General features: G+C 40.1%; 1 protein-coding gene across 1 annotated transcript in view; it reads right to left on the bottom strand.

The window, feature by feature from the left end:
• The window catches only part of tdrd12 (tudor domain containing 12), a 145,632-nt gene that overhangs the window by 114,077 nt on the left and 3,780 nt on the right, over positions 1–27,775 (bottom strand). The window contains exons 2-11 of the mRNA XM_043707523.1: positions 24,361–24,427; positions 17,985–18,149; positions 17,192–17,328; positions 8,610–8,729; positions 7,533–7,588; positions 6,880–6,965; positions 4,687–4,894; positions 4,067–4,247; positions 2,600–2,710; positions 287–353 (exon numbers count right to left, since the gene is read on the bottom strand). Coding sequence (XP_043563458.1) covers positions 287–353; positions 2,600–2,710; positions 4,067–4,247; positions 4,687–4,894; positions 6,880–6,965; positions 7,533–7,588; positions 8,610–8,729; positions 17,192–17,328; positions 17,985–18,149; positions 24,361–24,384 — 1,155 coding nt within the window. The 5' untranslated portion in view covers positions 24,385–24,427. The remainder of the gene's footprint in view (positions 1–286; positions 354–2,599; positions 2,711–4,066; positions 4,248–4,686; positions 4,895–6,879; positions 6,966–7,532; positions 7,589–8,609; positions 8,730–17,191; positions 17,329–17,984; positions 18,150–24,360; positions 24,428–27,775) is intronic.

Below are 27,775 nucleotides of genomic sequence, written 5' to 3' on the forward strand. Positions count from 1 at the left end.
AAATGACAAGAACCATACTATTATACAGTAGCAATTTGTACTATGCCAAAATCACAAAAGATAATCAGAGACGAAGGGTCACAAGTTTCTACGTGAATTTTTTTTAAAAATACTTTTCAGAGACAGATGTGAATCATGAACCTTCCACAATTACATATCATTATTTTTGAATAATGAAAATAATTGACAATGAAAAAATCATTGTGCTTCTCAATCACTTCAATAAATGTCAGTCAACGAAACTGAAGCTTTTTGAATGAGCTTGTGATAATTTATCAAAAATTACCTGTTGGAAATTAAGTTCGAGTTCGTTTTTTGAGTTCAATGGATCTGGATTTAGAAATTGTAGAAGTCTGGAAAATAATTGTGCAAATGATTACAATGGGCACATTTAAATGAAAATGATGCAGAGATATATTTACTCTAAAACTTTATGCCAAAACTCCATTCAACCTTTCGGCTGCAAAAGTTCAAAAAGTATATTTAATCTTCAGCACAGCTATCAATTTGCATGAATATTCCCCAGTAGCATTTATAACTCCTCCACTCTGGAATGCTTGGGACCAAGTCATTACTGAGCTTTGGATTATAGAATTACATTGGATAGCCTCACCATGAGAATCAGGAAACACCTGAAAAAGTTACCTGAAGCATAAAAATGGTCAAGCATTTTAAAAGGGATATTCAAATTTGTTTTACTTATCAAATACTATACAGGTTTATTCCCAAAGTGCTGAACTAAAATTATGTTATGAGAATGTTTGGGATAATCAGCCAACTGATGTTTCTGGACAACAGATTTCCAGACTTCTTCTAAGCAAAATTAAAAGATGCAAAGAGTCAACTGTAGAACCAGTGTATGCATCTCCTCCAAATCCTAGTATAGTTTCAGAACTGGAAGATCTACAATTACATTATCTTCTCAGTTTGGCAGCTGGAAAATAAATATTATTAACAAAGACGATCACTCTATATTGCTCCAATCTCGAACACGACATTTGAACGGACGAGCAGATGCAGTGTATTCAAGCTACTGCAGAAAACTAGCTGCCCACCAAAATCTATTCAATGTGATCTTGGCTTTCCATAACAAGATTCGAGTAAGGTCAGCAGTAATGGAGTAACACTGGAGCCATTTGAGTTCAGTGGTAGAGTTGAGCAACATTCTGTTCTGGCATTTTCATCACTTGGGTGCTGTCATAAGACATCTCCAGAGGTTAAACACAGAACTAATGGGAAGCAGGCCTTACTTGTCTGAGCTTCAAAATTGAAGTGTGCCAAGTCCTCAGAGATGTACACTGTACTGATGACATCACATTCCATATCAAAGAACACCTTTAGCAGTGAATGAACAAAATTCCTCATGCCTGTATCGAGTTTGGTTTGGCCATTGGCATCTGGAAAACCAGATGAGCCAGTATGTTGCCATATCTCCACTTATGATAATGTGGCCCTGTAACACTAAACTCTAAGTCCATCAAGTCTGCGTCCTCAGCACACTTCAAGAGTTGAAAATTCTGAATAAAGGACAATAATCTGAACAATTAACGGTTTTTCTCCATAGATACTGCCCAATCTGAATTTTTCCAGCACGTTTCTTCCCAGATCTGAGACAGCAGTGAGACATACCAACATATGGTGCACAAGAGAACAGACTGGGATATTATAGACTTCAGAACATTAATAACTGTTCATGGATTGAAAGAATCAAAAAAGAGAAATGTTACACATGAAAAGCAGCAGCAATAACTGTCTGGAATAAGCTATTAAGGGATAACTACTGTTACACAGAAATTGAACGCAATTAGTCATGAATGGGGAAATTAAGGAGTCAAGATTATGTAAATTCAAAAGTGGTCAGCCAAGTGCACACCTTCTCAGCTCAGTGTCTGCGACTGCATCAAAACTGGAACAGAGATACCCACGCCAGACAGAGATTCAAGCCACACCAGGCGATGCTTAACCCAAAATAGGTCAAGTTACAGACTATCATCTTATGAGACAAAGGCAATGTTTTAGAATTTCTATCATTTTCCATGGAGCGGTGCTTGACTGTGAAAAAAGGCAGTTTGCCCTTTCTCTCTCAAAATGTATTTTGCTGTCCAAGAATACAGATTCTTTGTTAAATTTGCATCTCATACCTGCTTCACTTTATCTACATGATTATTATTTATCTATTTGACGTCAGTGTTGCCAGGCTACTTAAACACAGCCTAATACAACTCTGATTCTTTCGCAGTCAACACATGCACAATGCTGTACAGCTTACAGAAGCAAGAACCCCAGCCAATTTTCTTCCTCCTAAATTCAAAATGCTGAAGCCAATTAATGCAGCTTTCCTGTGGTCCCAGTCTGCTCAGCGCAGTACAAGGATCAGATTAAGGATTATTCATGACTCAGTTGCTTAATGGATAAATTTCCTTAGTAGTTCATAAAGTAGATAGCAAATTTCAAATGAAGGTGAACTATATCCTTGTAGAATGAATTCTCTTCCATTTAAAGTATAAATTGGATAGAATATATACATTAGGTTGAGATTTTATCATGTATTAATCCTGGAAAATGGCTTTTTAGTCCAAAAAATTTATTTTCAATTTACTTAATAATAAATGGAATAAATACATAACTTCTAGCAGCTGGTATTTCATCACATTCCTGCATCGCCTTGGAGGTGTCCCTGTCCATTCTCATTTCATCACGAGGATAAAACCTGAATTTTAAAAGAGAATATTATTTAATTTCTTGTCAGAGAACAGGTAAGCAAGACATGGCAGCAAATGCACCTAAATTCATACCGTGCCAAGTAGAAATGGGGACAAATAGTTGGTGAGGAGGACATTAAATAATATCAGGATGACAGGGAGTACAGTATATTAGGCAGGTGGGCACTGGATTGAATAAATGATGAAAATTTTTCAATTAACTTTGGGAGAAATTTACAAGATAAATATACATTAAGAGATAGAATTTGATGTGGAGAACAGAGAGATACTTTGGAATGTGCTTAAGGCGGAAACAGTACAAAACAAAAGTCATAATGGTCCACCTATATGAAGTAACAGTTAAGTGGTATTGTTAGGTACTACACGTTTTTGGATACAATATGAAAGCTGTTTTTTTATTTCTTTTCAATTTGTGAAGGAGTGCTGTGGTATTAATCTTTTACTGTGTGTTTAAAAATGTTTGAATGTGTGTGCTAAGTATATAGTTTAGTTTATTCTATTTACCTTCATTTGTTAAAATAAACTTCTGTTTTATTGTTAAAACAAAATCTATAGCATGGTGTGCTTCTGTTTCAGGTATGCACTACTTTGTTATTGCCAAAATGAGATATATTTTATTAAGCCACATTTCAGTTTACCCAAGTTGGCTGATCATAACATCATCGAGGAAAAAGTGAGGACTACAGATGCTGGAGATCATAGAGCCCCAAAACCTAAAAATACTTGCAATTACTTGGTGTCCTCAACCACTTTATTACCAATAAATATTGGGGAGAAGGGCTTATGCCCGAATTGTCGATTCTCCTGTTCCTTGGATGCTGCCTGACCTGCTGCGCTCTTCCAGCAACACATTTTCAGCTCTGATAATATCAGTTGTGATTAGTATAGCTTAAAGATAGAACCTGAACATATCATGTGCAAATGATTTTCATATATCTAAAGTTCAGCTGCAGAAGTTTCACACGTGGAATATAATCTTATGGAATCAAGCAAACTAGCATAGAGATGGTGATAGGTATCATCAACATTTATAGTAATTGAAAACATACCATTTCATTTATTCTGAACAGATCTGTGATAGTAAAATTAATAAAAGGTATGCAAATTAATTTCCCCACTTCATACTGATGCAAATTTATCACATTTAAAAATAGTACAGAACATTAAAAGTTAAACTAGACAGTAAAGTATACAGTTATGCTCAAAGTTAGATATTATCCTGATTCTTGTCTTCTGCTTTAAGTAGAACTGGGTGAAGAATATACATTTCTAATGGACTGCAAAACTGTTAAATAATTATCCTTCACAGCAAGAAAGCTGAATTGAATAAAGCATACACATACCTTGCTCTCTTGCAATCTAATTCTTTTTCCGAAGAACAGAAGGAAAAGCTTGCGAGTGACTCTGTTGATTTTCTGTTGGATAACGATACAGCTGTCTTGGTGTATTGTTTATTTATATTTTCGCTGAATACTCTTTCTTGGGATTGTAGACATTGAGTAACTAACTTTTGGACAGCAGGACCTACAGAGACAGTTCAAATATATTTAAGTAACAATAAGTAAACATGACATAGAGCCCCAAAACCTAAAAATACTTGCAATTACTTGGTGTCCTCAACCACTTTATTACCAATAAATATTGGGGAGAACACAGAGGAATAACTCCCCGGCATATTATAAAGGCATATTCAAATATTGGGAGGGTGGGGGATATGGGTAATAGAATACAGACTAAAATTCCAAAATTTGCCAAAGCCGTAACATATGCTTGGCAGAGGTGAGAATGATAGCAAATCAATTGCAAGAGGACATACAAAAAAACAGATTTAAGACTTTGAGAAAAACAGCATTTACAAATGCCTTAAGTTAAATAATAATGGAAATAATTTCAAACTTCTGGAATGAAGTCAGAAGGTTTGTAAATCAACAAAAGAAGAGACCAGTCAAGAGCAATTTCCTACCTTGGTTTAATGTTGTACGAACATTTCCTTGCACTGTCTCAGACCAAAGAGCCAATGCTGCGTGGCCTACATTCTTCTTAACAGGTGCTTCCTTCTTCTGACATAGTGCTGAAGTGATTTCTGATGAAGAATTCAGACTTTTCACCATACTTTTGGGTGAAACGTAACATGCAAAGAATTTCGCTACCAAATCATCATTCAGACACACCTATAAAAAGGAAGATTAACATCTTGTCCACAAATATTAAGTCTCCATTTAAATAATATTGAACAAGTCTTCCTGCCAAAGTACATTTTTCCAAATTATATTTCAACTGCAAAGTGTTTGCCCACTTACTCATTGGTTTATATCTGCAGACTGTCACACTCACCACTTGCATTCCTACAAATTTTTGCATCATCCACAAATCTGGGAATAATACATTCAATTCCCTCACCTAAATCATTGATATATATTGTCAATAATTGTGGTACCAGCACCAATCCCTGTGACACTTCACTAGTTACAGACTGGTATCTTGAAAACGTCCTTGAATCCAGAGTCTCTCGTTAGTATTTTCCATTCACCAACTATCACGACGTATTTGCTACTCTCTACCAGTGGAACTCTCTCATGGGAACTGGACTACTTCTATTATCTTGACTTTTAACTTCACCTGCATGAATATAGGTAATGCCATGTCACATCACCGCTTCAATGATCTCTGTTCTCAAAAGTAAATCTAAAATCAAATTTTAAATTATATCAATAAAATCTATTTTAAGAAATAAATGCAGGGGGTTGCAGAGAATCTTTCACTCCAAAGGGATATAGTTTTCATTCTGTTGTGAAATTATATATGCATAATATAAAAAATAGATTGAATCAATTCTGTGTTTAACTATCCAGTGTGAATATCTGACTTTTATTTAGTGAAGATGAGGATCACTGCACTTACAAACCTAATTCCAAAATGATCTGTTTTCACAATATATTAGACAGACTTATCAACATTCGCCCTAATGTTATGTACTCAATTACAGGCGCTTTTAAGCTGCAGTCATTAAATCCTACACTGAGGCAGCCTCATTTAAATAGTTTAGGCCCATCACACTTGGCTTTACAGGGCAATAGTCTACATTGTACAGAAATAATAGGTTCTCCAATTCTGCAAAATGTTTTGCCTAAATTATATGGATTTTGTAACTTTCCCTTTCCTAATCCCAATGGTTTTGAAAGTGAAAGCATTTATTTTATGTATATTTATGTAAAGTTTAGTGTACTTAAAATAACTCTTGAAAAAAACCTCTATTGAAAAAAACAATACTGAACAAAGAAAAGTAGGCAAAAGTGAGTACTGCAGATGCTGGAGATCAGTGTCAAGATGAGTGTGGTGCTGGAAAAGCACAGCAGGTCAGGCAGGATTTGAGGAGCAGGAAAATTGAGGTTTCAGGCAAAAGCCCTTCATCAGAAATAAAATATTGTGCAAATACTGTTGAGCTGTAGCTCTTAGTTTGAGATGTAGTATGCAAACACTCTTCAGTTGAGATGTAGTTCTTAATATTTAAACAGTCTGTATACTGACTCTGGACAGCTTGTTCTGTCGGCATCAACAGTTCACCATCTCAATAGACACCAATTACAAAGGTGCTGCTTAAAATGTATTAATAATAGCAAGCCTTTTGAATAGCATAAGCAGAAAAATTCTTTTTGCCTGGGCTGTTCGCTTCAATTTAAAAATCGGGAGTTTCCCAATTAAAAACTTCACAATTCTTGTTGACTGCTCCAGACTGAAATTATCCATCTTTCAAGTATGCACCAACATTACTGACATCTGCAGTTTTCTCTTTGGACCAAACTCCTACAAGCCCTTCTGGAGACTCTGCTTCTTTTAAGTGAAGATAAATGAATTTTTCTTGACCCTGTCCCATGGACTGTCAAGTACAGACTCTCATGCTTTCAGGAACACAGTCCCTATTTCACACACAGTCTTTGGACTGGCAGTACACTCTTGGAGTTTCTCACGTAAAATGTCCCCTGCAAAAAGCCAGTAAATTTTATTGATATCAATGGATCAGATATAAACAAGCAGGATTATAAGTCCCAAGAGCAATCTCATTGCATCAATTCAAAGGAGACCATAAAAAAATACAGATAATAAACTGGTCTTTTAATTTTTTTAATGCATAACCATTTATACTAAAACAATTTACCTTTTCATCATTTAGCGAGAGGTATAATTGAACTGCAAAGGTATCCCCAGTCACACTTTGTAATTTTGCTTCAGCAACATCAGATTCTGTTACAGACAATAAATAAATTCCCATATGTAAAGCAACAATCATGATTTAAACTAATTACATCATACAATGCATCGCAGCTCTAAAACCAAAAGCTTTAAAATTACTATCACACTCAGGACCTTTGGGCTTCTGACTAAGATGCTAACTATTATACATTCAAAAGGTTTAAAAAAAAAAGAAAACTTACTTTGTTCACAAAGCTATGAGATTTGGTACAAAGGACATTCTGTAGTACTACTTAAAACATGATACAAACACAAATCACCAGCTTGAGTCTGAATACTAAGTTATAATACCAGCTCCATTCATCTAAGACTCTCCATGTACAATCAAAATTTTAAAAATGATAAATGCCTGCCCAAGAGGACCATAGGACTGCACACTCATTACAGAAAGACAACTCGTGGTGATCTTAACTACGAAGTCATTACACCTCAGGTGAGGGGAAAGGTTGAGAAGACAGAGTCTTCATGGTAATCTTTGCTGGCATGTGAATTGAACCCACATTGTGACAGTCATTCTGCATTAAAAACCAGCTGAAGTGAAAAAGTAAATAACCTTACCTCGGGACATTTTTTGGAAATACTGTATTGCGGCACTGTCCCATCTTACTGCTGGGCTGTAAAGTCGCAAAAGAAAATGCAATTTGCATATTTAGTAACAGAACAAGATTATAACTTTTTCCTTCCTCTATTTTGAATTAAGAAAATGTTTTAAACCCATTACAAAGTTGAGTGTTATTTCATGTTATGCTTTTCAGAATAAAACGTAAAATATTTGTGAAAACATTTCAGTAACAAGTCCGCATCAGCATATAGATTCTTGAGAAGGTTCAAAACATTTTGGAGATTATTCTGCAGTATTGAAAGATACTTCATTTTAGGAATTGCTGTCTCCCAGAAATGTTAAATTTATATCATAAGTGCATTCAGCAATCAAATTATGGCAGCATGCATTTTAAAAATTGAAATTCAGTTTCACTTATATTAGATCCACTATAATCTTTTGGAAAAGAAATATATTTCCTTACGTGGATTAAATTCTGGCACAAGTATTCAAAATCAGAACTCAACCTCACTTCCAAGGAGTGGAGGTGAGATCCGGCAGTAATCTTTTGCATGGAACTTGCTTTTCCACTGCTTCCCAAGTGACTAACACCATGTAGTTGACTCCTAAACTGCACAATAACCTTAGCTTTTTAATTCCATTTTCTAATGTATGAATCTATATCCCAAATAGAGTAGGATTGGGAGAGAATTCTTTTGATCGTGGACTGTTGGCAAATCAGGAACCCCCTCAAACACTTTTCTCCAGAGATTTTGGCAGTGACCTTAAAGCCCCAAGCCAAGTGAATCATTAACAATTTTAACCATCTTCCAGCAGTCAAGGTCAGCCCATCAAGCAAATCACAAGCTAAATAAAATGAAGCATTAATATTTGCAAATTAGAAGCATATTTTGATATTGATCATTGGTGTTGGCTTTAAAAAAAAACTTAAATGCACACATTAACAGGTTATGACAATTGATTTGCAACACGTGTAATTTTTGGGTGTGGATTTTTACTGTAATATCAAAGCTGATCTTAAACATATCTAAAGATGTGTAGGTTAATTAACATTTTGCAACCTTGACACATACCCAATTTTTGCTTTCTCTTCACAAACATCAACATGCAAGGTCATTGGCTGTATGCCAAACAATGTAAACTTTTTAGCACGGTATGGCAGTTTCCAAAAGACATCAACTGCTCTTCGTACACTGAATAGAAACATGCATGTTGATCAGCGTTTTTTTTTAAGAAAGTCACACAAATAACATTAAAATGACACAAGTTACAGTTAGTTTAAACTTTATGCTGGTTTCAAGGTAATGCACCAAAGAAATATTTATACACACTAGTTCCATCTAGCTGCACAAAATTAGCGACCATCTTAAACACCACTTCTACTGTGACTCAAACTATCAGCTAGTCATTGTACATAAAAACTTGAAAAAGATTGCAAGAAACTTATTTGCAGTTAATATAGCAATAGTTTTAGCAGTCAGAAGAAATTATAAAGTGTTCATTTATTAAAACTGTCATACCAACATATCAATTCCCACTAATACCATACAATTTCATGGTTTTACCTTATATATTTCGGGCAAAATACACAACAGCAAAGTCACAAGATTAATGCTGAAAAAAAAATGCTGAAAAAAAGGTGGATGAAGGTGGGAGTAAAGGTGATAGGTCGGAGAGGAAGGTGCAGCGGATAGGTGGGAAGGAAGATTGGCAGGTGGGACAGGTCATGAGGACTGTGCTGAGCTCGAAGGTTGGAACTGGGGTAAAGTGGGGGGAGGGGAATTGAGGAAACTGGTGAAGTACACATTGATGCCCTGGGATTGAAGGGTCCCAACGCAGAAGATTAGGCATTCTTCCTCCAGCCGTCAGGTGGTGAGGGAGTGGCAATGGAGGTGGCCCAGGACCTGCATGTCCTCGGCAGAGTGGGAGGGGGCATTGAAATGTTTGGCCACCAGGTGGTGGGGCTGATTGGTGCGGGTGTCCCAGAGATGTTCTTTAAGACGCTGTGCAAGAAGGTGTCCAGTCTCCCCAATGTAGAGGAGACTGCATCAGGAGCAACGGATACAATAAATGATGTGTGGAAGTGCAGGTGAGACTTTGAATGATGCGGTAAGCTCCTTGGTGTGTTGGGTGGCGGGGGGGTTTTGGGGTGGGGTGGAGATGTGGACACAGGTTTTGCAATTTCTGGAGTGGTAAGGAAAGGTGCCAGGAGGGGAGGGTGGCTTGTTAGGGGGCGTGGACCTGACCAGGTATCGCAGAGGGAATAGTCTTTGCAGAAAGCAGATACGGGTGGGGAGGGAAATCTATCCCTGGTGATGGGGTCCATTTGTAGGTGATGGAAATGTCGGCAGGTGATGGGATTTATGCGGAGGTGTGGAAGGCGAGGACCGGGGGGGGTGGGGGGCCGCAGGGGAGGGGGTTGGAGGGGTGGGGTTCGAGGACGGAAGTGCAGGATATGGGTGAGATGCACTGGAGGGCTTCTTCAACCATGTGGGAGGGGAGATCTCAGTCTTTAAAGGAGGCGGCCATTTGGTATGTTCTGTGGTGGAACTGGTCCTCCTGGGAGCAGATGCGACGGAGGCAGAGGCTGAGGAATTGGGAATATGAGATAGCATTTTTGCAGAAGGTAGGGTGGGAGGAGGTGTAATTCAGGTAGCTGCGGGAGTCGGTGGGTTTGTAAAAGAAAATGTCAGTGTTGAGTCGGTCTTCATGGACGGAGAATGAAGAGGTCCAGGAAGAGGAGGGAGCTGTCAGAGATGGTCCAGGTGAATTTGAGGTCAGGGTGGAATGTGCTTGTGGAAGTGATGAACTGTTCGACCTTCTCGTGGGAGCACAAGGTGGCACTGATGCAGTCATCAGCGTAGCGGAAGAAGAGGTGCGGTGTGGTGCCGTGCCGATCTAACTCCGGAAGATGGACTGTTCTATGTAACCGACAAAGAGACAGGCATAGCTGAGGCCCATGCTGGTGCCCATGGTACCCCTTTCGCCTGGAGGACGTGGGAGAATTGGAAGGAGAAATTGTTGAGGGTGAGGACCGATTCAGCCAAACGAATGTGTGTGTCGGTGGAAGGGCACTGGTGGGAGAGGAAGGAACTGAGAGCTTGGAGGCCCAGGTCATGGCGGATGGAAGTGTAGAGAGAACTGGATGTCCATGGTGAAGATGAGGCGTTAGGGACTAGGGAAACAGAAGTCTTCGAGGAGGTGGAGGGCGTGGGTGGTGTCCCGAATGTATGTAGTGAGTTCCTGGACTCGGGATGGGACAGTATCGAGGTAGGTGGAGCTGAGTTCGGTGGGGCAGGAGCAGTCTGAGACAATAAGTCGGCTGGGGTAGTTAGGCTTGTGGATATTGGGAAGGAGGTAGAATCGGGCCGCGCGGCGTTCCCCAACAATGAAGTTGGAAGTTGTGGGGGGAGATCCCCTGAGGTGATGAGGTTGCGTATGGTATGGGAGATGATAGCTTGGTGATGGGTGGTGAGGGCATAGTCAAGGGGGCGATAAGAGGAGGTGTCTTCGATTTGGCGCCTGACTTCAGTGGTGTAGAGGTCAGTGTTGAAAATGTGTTGCTGGAAAAGCACAGCAGGTCAGGCAGCATCCAAGGAACAGGAGAATCGACGTTTCGGGCATAAGCCCTTCTTCGGGAAAAGAGGTCAGTGTGCCAAATTACCACTGCACCCCCTTGTCCGCTGGTTTGATGGTGAGGTTGGGGTTGCAATGGAGGGAGTGGAGGGCTGTGCGTTGTGAGGACAAGAGATTGGAGTGGGTGAGGCAGTTTTACAGGTTGAGGCGGTCGATATCACGGTGGCAATTTGACATGGAGAGGTTATGGGCAGATCACGATGGCAGTTTGACATGAGATCAAGGGTAGGTCACGGCGACAGTTTGACATGAAGAGGTCAAGGGCAGCGTCACCTCCTTTGGGGACATCACTACTGACCCCACAACCACGCCCACTTGAGCCACTGTCCCCGCCCCCACCTTGAACTCCAGCCCAACTCCACATCCTAGCTCCCATCCCTACCCTGTCTTCACCATTCCCCCAGATCTTCCCCTCACTGAGGACGATCTCCACGTAGTTGAAGATGCCCTCCAATGCATCTTATCCATGTCCCGCACCTCCATCCAAGGCCCCAAAGGAGCCTACCACATCATTCAAAGTTTCACCTGCACTTCCACACGTCATTTATTGTATCCGTAGCTTCCGATGCAGTCTCCTCTACATTGGGGAGACTGGATGCCTTCCTGCAGAGTGCTTTAGAGAACATCTCTGGGACACCCACACCAATCCACCCCACTGCCTCGTGGCCGAACAGTTCAACTCCCCCTCCCAGTCTGCCGAGGACATGCAGTTCCTGGGCCTCCTGCATTACCACTTCCTCACCATCCGACGCCTGGAGGAAGAACGTCTCATCTTCCGTCTCGCGATCCTTCAGCCCCAGGGCATCAATGTGGACTTGATCAGTTTCCTCATTTCTTCTCTCCCCATCTTACCCCAGTTCCAACCTTCTAGGTCTGCACCGTCTTCATGACCTGTCCCACCTGTCAATCTTCTTTCCCACCTATCCGCTCCACCCTCCTCTCCAACCTATCATCTTTACCTACACCTTCATCCACCTATTGCACTCTTGGCTACCGTTTCCCCAGCCCCACCCCCTCTCCCATTTATCTCTCCACTCCCGAGGCTTCCAGACTTTTTCCTGGTGAAGGGCTCCGGCTGATTCTCCTACTCCTTGGATGCTGCCAGACCTGTTGTGCTTTTCAAGCAGCGCACTCTCGACTCTGATCTCCAGCATCTGCTGACCTCACTTTGGTCCAACGATAATACTAAACAGTTTCATTTTTTGGATAAAATGATTGGTGCTGATGATTCAGCAGATTGCAATGTTATGCTGATAATAGGTAGAACTTCTGTGTCAATTTACAAATTACCTCCTCGATGATTCTTTTATTTGCAGAGCCACAAATGATTTGATAATGGCATGCTTTGTGTGATTGAATATAGTGAGGTCTTCAGAACATTAGAAACAAGTTAGGTAAATATGTAAAAATATTCCATATTAGAATTATTAAGGCATCTGAAAATATGCAATAATGAAATGGAAAGCACAAGCTTTCAGAAAATGTGTTCAAGTGATCTTGCCTATGTTCAATGTGGACAGTTGTGGCTCTTTAAGCTTTGTGCCCATTTTTATACATACACTCGCTTCCACTTGAACTAATCAACCACTGTTATTTCCATCATTGGTATTTCACAGTTCCTTCTCCCCACCTCCGTAATCTTTCATTTCATTCTTCAGTATATGAGGGGTTCCTCATAGAAGTTTTCAAAATCATGAGGGGCATGAATAGGATAAATAGACAAAGTCTTTTTCCTTTTTGGGGAGGGGGGGGAGGTGGTCCTGAACTAGAAGGCATAGGTTTAGGGTTAGAAGAGAAAGATATAAAGGGACCTAAAGGACGTTTTCACGCAAAGAGTGGTGCGTGTATAGAATCAGCTGCCAGAGGAAGTGGTGGAGGATAGTACAATTGCAACATTTAAAAGGCATCTGGATGGGTATATGAATAGGAAGGGTTTAGAGGGATATGGGCCAAGTGCTGACAAATGGGACTAGAATTGGGACTAGATTAGTTTGTGATATCTGGTCAGCCTGGAAGAGTTGGACCAAAGGGTCTGTGTCCATGCTGTACATCTCTGTGACTGTATACAAGTTCTTGATTTCGATGACAACTCAACATAAATTCTCAATCTTCTCTCCTATCAACCCATCAGAAACAATCATTAATCCGTGTATCTCTGAGCATTTTCCATTAGGTCCATAATAGCACCAACTCTCCTATCCCCCAAGGATGGTGAGTGAGATGGGTTGGCATACTAAAATTAACCTCTGTCCTGCTCTATCCATAAGACCATAAGACATAGGAGTGGAAGTAAGGCCATTCGGCCCATCGAGTCCACTCTGCCATTTAATCATGGCTGATGGGCATTTCAACTCCACTTACCCGCATTCTCCCCGTAGCCCTTAATTCCTTGTGACATCAAGAATTTATCAATCTCTGCTTTGAAGACATTTAGCATCCCGGCCTCCACTGCACTCCGCAGCAATGAATTCCACAGGCCCACCACTCTCTGGCTGAAGAAATGTCTCCGCATTTCTGTTCTGAATTTACCCCCTCCAATTCTAAGGCTGTGCCCACGGATCCTAGTCTCCTCGCCTAACGGAAACAATTTCCTAGCGTCCATCCTTTCCAAGCCATGTATTATCTTGTAAGTTTCTATTAGGTCTCCCCTTAATCTTCCAAACTCCAATGAGTACAACCCCAGGATCCTCAGCCGTTCCTCATACGTTAGACCTACCATTGCAGGGATCATCCGTGTGAATCTCCGCTGGACACGCTCCAGTGCCAGTATGTCCCTCCTGAGGTGTGGGGCCCAAAACCGGACACAGTACTCTAAATGGAGCCTAACCAGAACTGTATAAAGTCTCAGTAGCACATCACTGCTTTTATATTCCAACCCTCTTGAGATAAATGACAATATTGCATTCACTTTCTTAATCACGGATTCAACCTGCATGTTTACCTTTAGAGAATCCTCATCTAGCACTCCCAGATCCCTTTGTACTTTGGCTTTAGAATTTTCTCACCGTTTAGAAAGTAGCCCATGCTTGTATTCTTTTTTCCAAAGTGCAAGACCTCGCATTTGCTCACATTGAACTTCATCAGCCATTACCTGGACCACTCTCCCAAACTGTCTAGATCCTTCTGCAGCCTCCCCACTTCCTCAGTACTACCTGTCTGTCCACCTATCTTCGTATCATCAGCAAACTAGAATGCCCCCAGTCCCTTCATCCAGATGCGGCCCCAACACTGAACCCTGTGGGACACCGCTTGTCACCGGCTGCGATTCTGAAATCCCAACTCTCTGCCAACTCTGCCTTCTGTCAGACAGCCAATCCTCAATCCATGCCAGTAGCTCACCTCGACAAACATGGGCCCTCACCTTACTCAGCAGCGTCCCGTGTGGCACCTTATCAAAGGCCTTTTGGAAGTCTAGATAGACCACATCCACTGGGTTTCCCTGCTCTAACCTACTTGTCACTTCTTCAAAGAATTCTAACAGGTTTGTCAGGCACAACCTCCCCTTACTAAATCCATGGTGACTTGTTCTAATCCGACCATGCTCTTCCAAGAATTTAGAAACCTCATCCTTAACAATTGATTTTAGAATTTTACCAACAATTGAGGTTAGGCTAATTGGCCTATAATTTTCCATCTTTTGTCTTGATCCTTTCTTGAACAATGGGGTTACAACAGCGGTCTTCCAATCATCCGGGAATTTCCCTGACTCCAGTGGCTGTTGAAAGATCTCAACCAATGCCTCCGCTATTTCCTCAGCCACCTCCCTCAGAACTCTAGGATGTTGCCCATTGGGGCCAGGAGATTTGTCAATTTTAAGGCCTTTTAGCTTTTCTAGCACTATCCCATTTGTAATGGCAACCATACTCAACTCAGCCCCGACTCCCTTTAATTGTTGGGATATTACTCATGTCTTCCACTGTGAAGACTGATGTAAAGTACTTATTAAGTTCTCCTGCTATTTCCTTATCTCCCATCACTAGCCTTCCAGCACCAGTTTTAATTGGCCCAATGTCTACTTTTGCCTGTCGTTTGTTTCTTATGTATTGAAAGAAACTTTTACCATCATTTCTAATATTACTGGCTAGCCTACCTTCATATTTGATCCTCTCCTTCCTTTGATCTCTCTTTGTTATCCTCTGTTTGTTTTTGTAGCCTTCCCAATCTTCTGATTTCTCAGGGCTCTTGGCCACTTTACAGGATCTCTCTTTTTCTTTGATACATTTCCTGACTTCCTTTGTCAGCTATGGCTGTCTAATCCCTCCCCAGGTAATCTTTCTTTTCTGGGGATGAACCACTGTACTGTGTCCTCAATTATACCCACAAACTCTTACCATTTTTGCTCTACTGTCTTCCCTGCTAGGCTCTGCTTCCAGTCGATTTTCGTCAGTTCCTCTCTCATGCCCTCGTAATTACCTTTGTTTAACTGTAACACCATTACATCCGATTTTGCCTTCTTTCTTTCAAACTGCAGACTGAACTCTACCATTTTATGATCGCTGCTTCCTAAGTGTTCCCTTACTTTAAGATCTTTTATAAAGTCTGGTTCATTACATAGCACTAGGTCCAGAATAGCCTGCTCCCTAGTGGGCTCCATGACAAGCTGTTCCAAAAAGCCATCCTGGAAGCATTCCAAGAATTCCCTTTCTTTAATCCACTGGCAACATTATTTACCCAGTCCAGCTGCATATTGAAGTCCCCCATGATCACCGTGACCTTGCCTTTCTGACATGCCTTTTCTATTTCCCGGTACATGTTGCGCCTCTGGTCCTGACCACTGTTAGGAGGTCTGTACATAACTCCCATTATGGTTTTTTTGCCTTTGTGGTTCCTCAATTCCACCCACACAGACTCCACATCATCCGACCCTATGTCATTCAGTGCCATAGATTTAATTTTGTTCTTAACTAACAAGGCCACCCCGCCCCCTCTGCCCACCTCCCTGTCTTTTCGATAAGTTGTAAATCCTTGGATGTTTAACTGCCAGTCCTGAACCCCCTGCACCATGCCTACCACATCATAATCATTCACGATGATCAGTGCCGTTAGTTCATCTACTTTGTTACGAATGCTCCGACCATTCAGGTAAAGTGCCTTAATGCTAACATTCTTATCATTAGAGATATTGGAAATCATAAGATGTCCTAAATTATCCTTCCTTTTTGTTGCATTCCTAATCTGCCTCAAGGTTAAATCCATATGCATACATACTATCCACCTGCTTATCTTTCCATTTAACTCCATACTCCCTGTCGCTTTCACTTTCCCTTCCCCCCAACTCAGAAGTTTAAAGTCCTACTGACCACCCTATTTATCCTCTTCGCTAGAACATTGGTACCAGATCAGTTCGGGTGGAGACCGTCCCAACGGTACAGATCCCCCCGGTTCCAAAACTGATGCCAATGCCCCATGAAATGGAATCCCTCTTTCCCACACCAATCCCTTAGCCACGTGTTTACTTCCCTAATTTTCTTATCCCTATGCCAATTCGCACGTGACTCAGGCAGTAATCTGGAGATTATGACCCTTGAGGACCTGTACTTCAATTTCCTTCCTAGTGCTTGATAATCCCCAAACAGGTCCTCCACCCTAGCTTTGCCTATGTTGTTAGTCCCAACGTGGACCACAACAACTGAGTCCTCCCCCTCCCGCTCCAATATCCAACCCATCATGCTCCCCTTCTAACCTATTATTATACAATCAGATATTTCTCACCAGAATATTTACTAACTCAAATTGGACCTTTGTCGCTATAGCCTCATCATGTGTGACACTATTAGTATCCTGACAGCAACAGTGAACACATCTTACTGACATTGCACTCCTTCTCCCTTAAACAAGTCTTCCTGGTAGATCAAGGGCTGCTTGATTTAATGTCCAGCAATATTTAAAGTATTAGCTTGATAAATACAAAAAGTAACTTTTAAAATTAAAATGTTTTGTTGTCAGACCATTATTTAAACAAAATGACTTTTTCATCAAACTTAATAATACAAGCAAATTGAGCATGATTAATGCTTACTCATTTGCTTTCACCAGAATGTGTTTTGCGTAGTCAACTAGGAAACACTCTGCAAGGTAACTACTTCCACTTGATACAAGAGATTCAAGTATTGCCCTGCACCAGCAACGTAGTTCATGGCAGTATATAGCACAAATCTGCAAAAAAGACAAATTCATTGGACAATCACAAGAGGTACAAGTCCTGTCACTGTGCATGGATTACTCATATAGCTATACATTTGGCTGCAGCTCCAACTATTATTATGAATTTTTAAACACAGGCGAAAGTTTAGGACACTTTTCAGTATTTGCTCAGAAACAGACAAAATACAGTTAGTACATTAGGAAGTTCTTTTTACTATGCTCTATTATACAATCAGTTAGAATGCATGTAACTATAAAAAGGTACTTCGAAAAGTAAAGAAACAAATTGGATTTATATTGCATTTCATCACATTCTGATTCCAAAGAATTATTTTTTTCGAAGTCAGTCACCATTAAGTGGACAAGCAGCAGTCAGGTTATACTGCTCTACAAACAGTAAAGAAGATGAATAACTGGATAAATCAGTTTTAGTAGTAAACAGACTTTGACTAGGATGCTGTTCTTTAAATAATGCCATGAAATCTATAACATCAAGTTGAGCAGGGAAAGCCTCAACTTCATATCTAGAGATTGTAGTACCCTGTCAGAGTTTCAGTTCAGTAGTTCAGCATGTCAGCACAGATTATCCAGATGAGTTTTAGAGGCTTAGTCATTGATTTTTACATGCTTAGAAATTTTCTCAGGCAGAATAGAAAATCCAAATCTACCTGCCCCTGTTCTAGAACCGCAAGTTTAATTTCTTCTGAATCTTCATCTCTTCTGTTGTAGACTTGATTCATCTTTTCCTCCAATCTTTGATACTGGTTTGCATTTTCAACCAGATCACTGAAACCATTTGTTATTCGCCCCCAGAAACAGCTAGGGTCTTCCACCTAAGCACAAACAAGTAATAAACAATATATCATTTGGCTACACAAGTATCAGATGACGACCACTGAAGTTTAATGTGAAGTTTAATTGCTGTACCACCATGAAATCCTTCACCGTTACCACTTTGGAGATTGCCATTGACAATGAAATAACTGGAACAGCACATAATCACTGCTTACAAGAGCAGGTCAAGAGAATTGTGCTAAGTAACTCAACTAATTCCCCAAAGTCTGCACACTATTTTTAAAGCACAAGTCAGGAGTGTGATGGAAGACTCTTCATTTGCTGTGTTTGAATGCACTTCCAACACTAGAAAAAGCTCAACATCAAAACCAGCCTGCGTGACCAACATCCCATTCATCACCTTAAATATTTTGGCCCTCAACTGCCACTGCACAGAGGCAACATGTACAAAATGCACTTTTGCCCTCTGATCTTAGAGGCATCCGCCTTTGGGAAGAGATTGTCACAATTTGCTCTGTTTCTGTCTCTAATAATTTTGTACAACTCAAATTTGATATCTATCTCCTGGGTTGCTAATACCTTCTGGGTCTTTGGATTTGTACAACATGGTTCTTTTGTTCCTCAGTAGTCCTTTGTAAATTATCATTCATTGTGTATATCCTTCCCTTATTGCACTTAACAGGATTAAATTCCACCTGCCATCACTCTGCCTAATTTACCAGCTGATTGATATCAGACCTGAAACCGTCTGCCTCACTATCAACAAACAATCTTCATGTCATGTCATCTGCAAACTTACTAAGTATACTTTGTACATACACACCGAAGCTGTTAAGGTGCATAAACAGCAAGAGTCCCATTACCAAATCATGTGGTCACAGGCTTCCAATCACAAAAACAAAACTCCATAATCAACCTGTGCTACCTATTTCAAAGTCAATTTTGGATTTGTTTGCAAACTTGCCTTGGATCCTATAGGCTTTTACGCTTTGGACGATCTTTGTGGGATATTGTGAAAGGCTGTACTGAAGTCTGTGCAACCTACATAAACTGCACTACCTTCATCAATATATTTAGTTACCTTATCAAAACTCAATTCAATTCGCCAGACAGGGTCTGTCTCGAACAAATCCATACTGACAATTCCTGCCTTTCTAAGTACTGATTTATCCTGTGCTTGAGAATTGTTTTGAATAATTTCCCTGTGACTAACAGGTCTGTAATTACCTACCTATCCTTGCTGCCCTTCTTGAACAAAGTACAATAGTCATTCTCAAATCAAAAGGCGCTTCATCTGTGGCCAGTGAAGGATTACATATATCCACCAGGGCCCCAGTCATCTCCTCCCTTGCCTCTCATAGCACTGCAGCGATATACACACCTACATACCTAATATCTCCTTATTAATCTTAACATGGCCCAGAACCAGACCATGCAAATTTAAATCCCAAACTACTATGTCTTTCTCCCCCGTGAAAATAGATAAGAAATATTTATTCAAGACCTCACCCACAAACATTGGGTCCTCACACAAGTTGCCTCTTTGGTTTTCTAGAAGATCATACTCTTTCCCTGGTAATCATCTTACTCTTAATACACATCTAAAAAGATTTAGAGTTTTCCTTGATCCCGTTTTCCAAAGATATTTCATGGCCCCTCTTTTCCCTCTTAATTTTCTTTTTAAGAAACCTCTTACTTTCTCTTTACTTTTGAAGAGCCTCTACTTTTCTCAAAAAAGTGCTGTTTTGACATATGGTTCCTCTTTTTCCTTTATCAACCTCTCAATATCCTTTGACACGCAGGTTTTCCTGGATTTACTGGCCCTGAATTCTCACTGAATTGCATTTACATTACTCCCACTTTCCAAACATAGTTACTTGCCTACAAGTAGCTGCTCCTGGTCTATGTTAAACACTTAATTTCACCTCTTTCGATAATAGATTTTGAAATTTAGAGGGAAATGACGAATATCCCAAAATGTTTACCCACTGAAATCTCAACCACTTGATCGTTCCATTTCCTAGGATTAGATCTAGCACAACTCCATTTATAGTAGGGCTACCGATATAGATTAGATTTAGATTACATTAGATTACATTACAGTGTGAAATCATGCCTTTCGGCCCAACAAGTCCACACCGACCCGCTGAAGCGCAACCCACCCATACCCCTACATTTTCCCCTTACCTAACACTACGGGCAATTTAGCATGGCCAATTCACCCAACCTGCACATCTTTGGACTGTGGGTGAAAACCGGAGCACCCGGAGGAAACCCACGCAGACACGGGGAGAACGTGCAAACTCCACACAGTCAGTCGCCTGAGGCGGTAATTGAACCGGGTCTCTGGGGCTGTGAGGCAGCAGTGCTATCCACTGTGTCACCCACATATACTGGCAGAAAAAAAACCCATCTTGGATGCACTTTAAAAATTCCAGCCATTATGTATGGCATGGACTGGTCAGACTGAAGGGTCTGTATACGTGCAGTATGACTCTATGACAAGAAAGGCAGTCCAAAAGCAGCATCCTTTAAAGATCTGATCACTTTGAACCAGTGAATGGGAGATTCAATTCATATAACCTGACACATTACTCCTGAAGCAGCTGGTCACTGCAGAACTGGGTTATAACAGAAGACTCCCAGGAGGAGAAGACCACAAAGCTACCCTGATGAGATTAAACTTCCTTTCAATCTCATGGCAGTCCTTGGCTTGTGATTAACAAAAGTAAACAGTTATCAAGTTTTGAGAATATTTGTAGTTCAGATTAAGGTTCTGGATGTAGGTTTGCTCGCTGAGCTGGAAGGTTCATTTTCAGATGTTTCGTCATTATAACTCGGTAACATCTTCAGTGAGCCTCTGGATGAGGCACTGATGGTGTAGCCTGCTTTCTATTTATGTGTTATTATTTATCCGTAAATAAGCAGACAAAACATGTCCAGAAACCCTAGCCACTCTCCTCCACATCAAAGCCATCTCAGAAATGACTGCCAGATTACTCTGACATCATGGTAGCCCACAAACCCACCAACACACTAAAAGAGTAGCTAATGAACTTGGAAGCCCCTATACAGACAAGCAAAACTAATGTAATTTACAACATACCTTGCAAGAACTGTAACAAACACTACATTGGACAGTAGGGCAGAAAACTAGCCACCAGGATACATGAACATCAACTAGACACAAAAAGACATGACCCACTCTCACTGGTATCCTTACATATGGATGAGGAAGGACACCACTTCGACTGGGACAATAAATTCATCCTAGGACAAGCCAAACACAGATATGCACGAGAATTCCTCAAAGCATGGCATTCTAACTAGAACTCCAACAATAAACAGGAGACCCCCGAGAAAATGAACAGGAAATGTCATCACCATGGGAAATGACATCACCAACCCAAGGAAACTCAAATACATAGTTAGAAAGCAGGCTACACCACCAGTGCTTCATCCAGAGGCTCACTGAATACGTTACCTAGTATGGTGGCAAAATGCCCAAAAATGAAGCTTCCAGCTCAGAGAGCAAACCTCCATCCAGAATGAACAGTTACATTAAAGAGGTAAAGTTGTCCTAGTCCCAGAAGAACAAGGGGCTGCTCTCACATTAGGGAGTGTGGTGAAACGGTTAAAAATTATGTCCCAATACATGTGTGAATCTAACCGGAATGGAGGTGTTGCTTAGTCCCGTGTGCTTCTTATCTGTATGTAACCAGAATGGAATGTGTTTTTTAGCCTTGCTCTGCTGTTCACATGAATGTTTATATCTGGAAAAGAGTATATCAGCTGGAAAAGTCTCCAGTTCGGTGAGTCTGCTCCGGGGTTACGTTTAACCGCCGAGCGTGGGTTGTTGGCAACCGCTCTACGAGAACTGACGGCTCCCAGTTCCGGTAACATGTAGAGTGAGTATAAGCCAGACCCGTTGTAAGTATGAGACCTGGTTGTGGCGACGCTGCGGGGAATAAAATGCTCATATTCTAGCAGACTCGCCTCTTGGTCGTTTGTTCTGTGTCAGACTACTCTCCTACGAACCTGACCTTGAGAATTTTTTAAAACAGGGAGGGAGAAAGACAGAGGGGAAGACAGACAGAAAAGAAGAAAGAGAGAGAGAGAGAGAGAGAGAGAGAGAGAGAGAGAGAGAAAGAGAGAGACACACACACACACATAGATGGACAGAGAGATGGCTGGTGTTGGTGTATACTGGGAGCCATACAGCTCAGGCAAGAGCAAGTCAAGAAGATAGGACCTTGATGTTGACTTCAGGCAATACGTGAATTGAACCCATACTGTCGGCATCACAAATCAGCCATCCAAACAACTGAGCTAATAATGCAAAGTTGAGGCAGAGTGTGTGCATCTCCAAACATGTCATGGCCGTTCCAGCATTACCTGCTCTATATATGACAAATTCAGATAGCACTTTGAACTTAACAAACATTTCCGAACCTATTGACCCAAAATGAAAGGAAGGCAATCTCCATCTGACAGATGAAATGAAAAAGCAAACATAGGCCATTCAGCCTATCAACTACATGCCCCCAACTACATCACAGCTAAACTGATCCTCTATTCCACTTTCCTCCTTTTCCTAGAACTCTTGATGCCCCTAGTACTCTGTCTATCTCAACCGTGAATATACTTAATGACCCAGCTTTGACAGACTGTAGGGTCAAAGAAATGCACAGATTCACTATCCTCAGAGGATTAATTCATTCTTCTGAGTCCTAACCAGCCATCCACTCTGTCATGCACCCTCCAGGATTCCTATATTCACACAGAGTGTGATGGGTAACTTCACAATCGTCCCTTAATCAACTGTCTTTTGGAAATCCAAACATATTTCATCAACTGGTTCTCCTTTATCTATTCTGTTTACATCCTCAAAAGAATTCTGATAAGTTTGTCAGACATAATTTCCAATTCGTGAAGCCATGCTGTTTAATTACATAATGTATTTCCAAAGTTGTCCAATCTTTGGACTTCTTGTTGTGCACCAAACCACTAAACATTACCACTAATTAACATCTTGTTAGTGACTATCCCCTATGCTTGATCAAACATCCTGAGCTGGCTTGCCAATGCATGAACACCTTATGATCAATCTCAGATTGGTTACATATGTGTGTCCTGTTCCTTCTTTAAAAGTGCGTGTCCTGTCATTTTCTTTAAAAGTGAAAGACATCTTACCTGATGATATTACTTCCTACTATCTCCTGACTTGCTCCTCAAATCTCCCTTTTATAACAGTGTGTCCCTATGAGCTTAATAACTTCATAAATCTCTACCAAGATAATGTGCCACCAGCAGAGTAATTTGTCTGATTAAAGTATGAAGTGTGAGCTCCAAATGATTCAATATTATCCCAAACACCCAAAGAAGTATCTCAAAGAATTCTCAAAAACTCCAAAGCTTTCCAATATCATCTGTTAAAAGAACATGTCCACAGTAACTGGTGATTCCTAAAACAAATTGACTAAAATTACTTTCAAAACAGCACTACTAAAATAAAAGCAAATTACTGCGGATACTGGAATCTGAAACCAAAAAAGAAACTGCTGGAAAATCTCAGCAGGTCTGGCAGCATCTGTAAGGAGAGAAAAGAGCTGACGTTTCGAGTCTAACCGACCCTTTGTCAAAGCTACTCAGAGCCTGCCTTAGAAATTAACTGAATGTTAAAATGGAACTTAAAATGCATCGCAAGATACATTAAAACACAAAGCTCAAAGTAACCTACAAGAGTAATAGTTACAAACCACCTTTGAGAAAAAGCCTTTTACATCACAGCATTTTTACATTTGCATCCTAAAGTTCACAGTAGCTTGAGCCATAAAAATACATAAACCCATTATCTTACTTTGTACCTGGGCCATATAGCTTTCCTTCCTTATGAAAAGTAGTTTGTAACTAACTCTAATTACACAAAATTTGATTTAACTTCTTACTTGCTTAATAAAGTCATATATATTTTTAAAAATCCAGCCATCTCATTCAGGACAAGAGATCATTCTAGACAGGAGAACAAAGACAATCCATTGAAATAAAACTGATCATTCAAAGGAGTTGATGAAATCAGCTTCTGTGATCGTACTGTAAAATTTCACAAATGAAGTGGAATTTCATGAAGTGCACAATTTTAAATGAACAAACTTTAAAACAAACTGCAGTCTGATCAAATCAGCTAAAACCAAGTATCAGTTTTTTTATATACAAGGAGATGAAGGCACAAATGTTAGTTATGGTTACCTTGATGATGAAAATTTCAAACATCTTCTGTGTGATGGTACACAATTTTAAATGTGTGCAAATTCTCCTGTTTTGAAAGAAAGAAATTTGTCATATTGTTTTTCATATTTGTTTTACCCCTTGAAAAATCCGAAATGTAGTTCAACAATGCAAATAAGAAACCAGATAAAGTTATACTGTCAGAGATATTTTGTTTAGTTTGAGTAAATCATCTTCTTACAGCTTTGGACTTGCCAAACAGAAATTTACAGTTGGTACACATTCAGCTTTATGGCAATTTCACTGGTGCAGCAGGTCTGTAACCTTCTCAACAGTTACTTTATACAAAAATTAACTCCATGCTCTGGTGAGGTTTCCAGCTTGCATATTACTTTACTTCCACACCCTCCCTTCACAAAATTCCAAATGACACAACTGCAGCAAAATCTATTGACCTGTACTAAAATTAGCAGAACAATGGCCAACTAATTGGATACTGTCAAATGGGTAAATTGTTGTACTTAGTGGCAATCCAATACAGTCATTCCTTAAGGGTTTGCAAATTGCTAAGGATGAAATTGCATTGCAGCAGGTCACCCAAATGTCAACATAATCGAAACATTAAGCTTCAGAACAGAAGTCATAATTAAACTGCATAAAGTGGCTGAGCAGAGGCTGATAGCTAAGTTTGGTACCCATAGGGAGGGCCTCAACCGGGACCTTGGGTTCATGTCACATTACAGGTGATCACCATTGCACTACACACACACACACTCACATGCACACAGATACACAGACTCCCACACATGCACCCCCTCACAGACTTAAGACACTCTGCACTCACTACACACACACACACACACTTTCTCACACACACAACCCCCACCCCAGACAGACACACACACAGAGACAGCTATCACCATTGTTAACAGCTAACCCAAGAATGCAACTTTCAAAAAGAAAGGGTTTTGTGATTTACACATGAAAGAAGTGAAGCTATCACTGTATTCTAACAGATGAAAAGCTTAACAGACAATCAATTCTTCAATGTATAATTTCAGTTACATCACACTGCAAATTTTTGCTATAAATTCTGTGTTACGATCGAGCCCTCCACAATCACCTGATGAAGGAGCGTCGCTCCGAAAGCTAGTGTGCTTCCAATTAAATCTGTTGGACTATAACCTTGTGTTGTGAGATTTTTAACTGCATAAATTTCTGGTTGCGTTAACTTTTGTTTAACAGGATCATACGTTCAGACATCAGGCTTTTTGACCAATCGTGGCTTTTGTCAGCTCCTTCAGAGAGTTATCCAATTAGTTATATTTCCTTGCTTTTCCCAAAGCCCAGTCCTATATATTTTTTGCTTTTCTAGTATATATACAAAAACGTTACTGCTCAGTCTGCTTCCATCATTCTTTCTGACAGTACATTCCAATATTTTTTTAAAAATTCATCTCTCTTCTGGTTCTTTTAGCAGTTATTTAAAATCTGGACTACCAATTCATCTGCTAGTAGAAATAGTCATGAGTATCACTATTAAATCTCTCTGTTATTAACCTCTGTTCCAAGGAAAAAACTTCTTGAGTGTCTCCACATAATTGCAGCCCATCATCTCTGGTACTAATCTAGTAATTTGTGCCATTACACACAAAGGAGGCAAACAAGTCTAAAAGTGCAGAGTTACGATGAAAGATTAACAAAAAAATTAGCAGAGGGAAGTCACAGTTAAATTCAGAGGGATATCTCAGATATCAATGTAGAAATATAAATCCAGAGAATTAATTTAACTTATAAATATAGGAACCTTTTCACAGAAAAAGTGATACAATACCATGAAATGAACTCCCAGATGGAGTGGTGGCTCGAAAATGTTGGAATACTTTAAAGAACGAATTAAATGCTAAAATCACAAGACTTCAGAACTCGATTGATCAAATGCCTTTTATGATATAATTTTCTTATGAAATCAACTTCACAACAGTCATAATGCAATACTGTATTCCTAAAAGAAGTACGCTTTGGTGAAGTATGCAACATTAATGTGAAGGCAAATGATCATTAAACAATTAAAAGCACAAAAAACAAGCTTCCAAAGAATTCATTCATTTAAGCAGCCCCATCTCTAAAAACATTCTAATATTGCCTGTTTGCTTGTGCAATCTCATCCAAAGCTATTCTATCTCTAAATATATATTAAAATTGACCCAGATTTCAATAATAACAAATGAGAAAACCTCTTAGCTTCACCACTTTACTGCGTTATGTAAATACTGGGACAGAATATAGGCCAAAATAAGGGAGACAGTAGCATAATGGTAATGCTATTAAACTCATAATCTAGAGGCCTGACTAATGCTCCAAAGACATGTGTTCAAATGTCACCAGTGAATAAATTCAATTAATAAATAAAATAAATTTGGAATAAAAAGACAGCCTCAGTGATGACAATCATGAAACTACAGTGATATCTGCTTAACTGATGCTCTTCAGGAAGGAAAATCTGCTGTTCTTAACAAGTAAGGCCTGTGATTTGAAATTAACCAGAATGCAAATTAACTCTCAACAGCCCTCTAAAGTGGCATAGTAAGTCACTCAGTTGTATCATATTGTTTTGGCCAGGTCAAATATAAATAAAACTGAATAGACAACCCAGCCATCCACTAGAAATAAAAGGAGGTGTACTCTCTCTGGTCAACTCCAAAATCCTCTGAATATAAGGGGCTTATGTGAAGATTATGAGAGTCACCCTAAAGCTGAGTCAAGCAGTACCCTGACACAAATATGCAAGTATGAAGATACCTTACAACCAATATCTCAGACAAAAGGTGTGGTGCTGGAAAAGCACAGCCAACCAGGGAGCATCCAAAGAGCAGGACGGTCGACATTTTGAGCATAAGCTCTTCATCAGAAATATCTCATATACATCCATCACCCTGCCACAGGCAAACAGAGTTGCAGCACAGTGGCATATAGTTAGGAAGGAGTAAGACTAAGAATTCTCAACATGAACCCCATATTCAATTAAGTCTCATGGCATCAGACCCAACATGGGCAAGAAACCATGTTGATGATTCGCACCAACCAATCTCCCTCAGCTGATGAATCACTACTCTCCCATGTTGAACATCATTTAGAAAAAGAAAATTGAGGACACTAAGGATAAAGAAATATACTCCATGCAGGGTCTTCAATATTAAATCACTAGGAGTGGTTCTGATGAGCTAGACAAGTTCTGACAGAAACTTGCTGGTCTGGGCCAGTGATATTGAATCAATAACACGGAGAAACTATTGACCTCAACCTCACTAATCCACTTATCGAAGCTGCATCTTTCCATTTGAGTACTGATAGCAATAATGATCTTTGAGTTCTCGTGGAGAAGTTCCTTCTTCTCAGTGGATGTCCTCCATTATTTTCTGCTGCACTACTAGTG

The sequence above is a fragment of the Chiloscyllium plagiosum genome, chromosome 17, assembly GCF_004010195.1.
Source record: "Chiloscyllium plagiosum isolate BGI_BamShark_2017 chromosome 17, ASM401019v2, whole genome shotgun sequence".
Classification (NCBI taxonomy): Eukaryota; Metazoa; Chordata; class Chondrichthyes; order Orectolobiformes; family Hemiscylliidae; genus Chiloscyllium; species Chiloscyllium plagiosum.